The sequence below is a fragment of the Chrysochloris asiatica genome, unplaced genomic scaffold (genome assembly GCF_000296735.1).
Source record: "Chrysochloris asiatica unplaced genomic scaffold, ChrAsi1.0 scaffold00044, whole genome shotgun sequence".
Classification (NCBI taxonomy): domain Eukaryota; kingdom Metazoa; phylum Chordata; class Mammalia; order Afrosoricida; family Chrysochloridae; genus Chrysochloris; species Chrysochloris asiatica.
This window is the reverse complement of record NW_006408562.1, coordinates 3,598,410-3,601,005: the sequence shown is the minus strand read 5'-3', so window position 1 is coordinate 3,601,005 and position 2,596 is coordinate 3,598,410. Positions and strand designations below refer to the sequence as shown.

Below are 2,596 nucleotides of genomic sequence, written 5' to 3'. Positions count from 1 at the left end.
GTTGTCAGTAATTCTCAATTATTTGATGTGAAAAGGGGAAACAGTCATCTAAACTTGAGCCAACCTCTTTGCATCTTACAAAGTTAAATAGCTAAAAGAAGGAAAATAAGAAGGCAATGCTTGTGGGATGTACAGTGCATATTGGTTGTGCCACCTCATTATGATTCACCCGCTTGCTTCTCCTGTTCAATTGTTTCATTTGAAGGCAGTGGATTTTTCTCATGCTTTTCTGTCTTCAATTTCGATTTATTGAATTTCTCAGTTTCGACCATATGGAGTTTGTCAGACATGGTAGCGGTGGAATTGAACGAGACAAGAGTGAGTGGTGTCCTTGAGCACAGTGGCTGTCGCTGAGTCTTATATAACAATGTTTTGAAATTATCTATTTATCATATTGTTTTGAATTCACTAGTTGCTCATTTATTTTCCTTTCTAAATTGGCAGCAGGAACTTTGCCTTTTTCACTAGTAGATTCCAATAACTTGGCACAAATATTTGCCCAGCAAATATTTGTTCAAAGAACAAATGGTTAGTATATTCAATACCTGCTTTTGAAATCTTATGAAATAATCATTGAAAATCAGAGTCCTGGTGTGGTGCTGTGGGATAAAGCACTGGACCCCAAGGTCAGTTTAAATCCCCAATCCAGCAATTCAAAATCATCAGCTGCTCCTTGAAAACCCTTTACAGGGATGCTAAAAGTCAGAGGTGACTTGATGGCACTTTACAACAAGTCCTGAAAAGTATTTTAGAATTTCTGGAGTCTTTACAATTTATTTTTTTACTAGTCTTTCTTTAGATAACAATGCCATTTACTTAACTGATCAGAAAATGATGGATTTTATATTTATGTCAGATCATTGGTATCTCTTGGGAAATGATACTACTTCTAATGTTATAGATTGGATTGGGTCTTTCTGAAAAAAGCTATGTTGAAGATTTTATCTCAGTATTAATGAATTTGATCCTGTTTGGAGATGACATTGAGGATGCTAGTCCATACTGGAGCAGGGTGCATCCTAAACCTATAATGAGTGGTGTTCTCATAAAAGAGTGGACGGTTTTTGCTTCTAGACTGTAAAATAGACATTCTACCAAAATGTGCAGCCCTTGGCCAGACCTACTAATTTTGAACACAATATAGCCAGTGTTTTCTGCTGGTCACCTAATCTACATATTTCTGATACAATGCTACCAATGTTTTCAGCCTGCTGAATGCCCTACATATTTTGGACTTGCCAGCCCCACATTTATATCAACTAATACCGTAGACTCATCTCTCTGTATCTCTTAATGTGTGATGTTGTAAGATCAATATTTGATTGCTAACCACAAGGTCAGTCATTCAAACACACCAGTCCCACCTCAGAAACCCTATACAGGATTACTGTGAGTCAGAACCAACACAACAGCACTTAATAGCAACAATATCTATCCATCATGTATCTATATTTCTATATATATTTTTTCCTCTTGAGAGTACTTCCAGCATCACTAGACAACCTGTATGAATCCCATGGTGTTATGAAAGGCTTACAGTATTGGTCTAAACACAATGAAAACTAAATGAGACCTGCAAGAGATCACTTTTTACTGCCATATGCAATTTATTAGAGAGACAAAATGTTCACATGATGATTTGTGTCACTAGAGCTTTTTTTTTTTTTTTTAACCCACATATAACAAACCTACACAGTCCAAACCCATATTATTTATGGGTCATTCTCTCTACATACACACATGCACACATGTGAATAAGTCAAAATCTATTGCTACTAGAATCCCAATTCATACTTGCAGGGATTTATTCCAAACAAAATGTGCTTAAACATGTCTATGCAATCTGTGGATGGATGTGCAGAAAAGTTCTCTCAGCAATAAACTTATCTTGGTCTCATTCGGTGCCTTTGAAAAAAGTCTGCTCTTTGTGCCATGGTAAAATAAAATTTGACGTCATTACTAATATCAAATTTTTAACAAAACTCAAAAGGTTATCTGCTCAAATCATTGAAGCTTCACAAAAACTTTACAAGTGTGCTAACACACATAAATACTGCTGTCTTTATATGAATCAAACATCTTTTGGAATGTTAGGAAGACCATCAACAGAGAAGAATGAAGAATTTGTGGCTAAAGTCTAGAAAATGACGGACAAAGATCATTTGCCATTGACATGATAGGTATTGAAGAAGAAGTTGATATCTTACGTGTCTCCATATTTTCGATTTCATGTGAGCATATTGGTCTCACCCTTTACTCTCAATGGATGCAAAAACCATTACATAAAGATCAGCTAGCTCAAAAAGCTTAAGTTTCATCAGTCTTTTAGGCTAGATCAAATGTAATGAAGATAACTTTATAGAATGATCCTAACTGGGAATGAATCTGGAACATACCTATATGATCCAGACAGAAAAGTCAAATCAAAACAGTGACTTCTAAGGGGAACTATTGGGCCAATTAAAGTCAAGACAGTGAAGTCCCTCAGAGGGTTGTGGTAACTGTTTGTGGGGATTCCAAAGAGGTAAATTTTGACAAATTTTCATAGGATGATCACTGGGATGTATTATGAAGTTTTCAGAAAATTGAAAACTGC

General features: G+C 35.7%; 1 protein-coding gene across 1 annotated transcript; it reads right to left on the bottom strand.

Annotated features, from left to right (window-relative positions):
* Positions 1-158: 158 nt before the first annotated feature.
* On the bottom strand, positions 159-290 carry LOC102839437 (putative thymosin beta-4-like protein 6-like). Its single transcript, XM_006861863.1, has one exon. It carries the CDS (start codon positions 288-290, stop codon positions 159-161), a length of 132 nt encoding a protein of 43 aa, XP_006861925.1.
* Between the last annotated feature and the right edge of the window lie 2,306 nt (positions 291-2,596).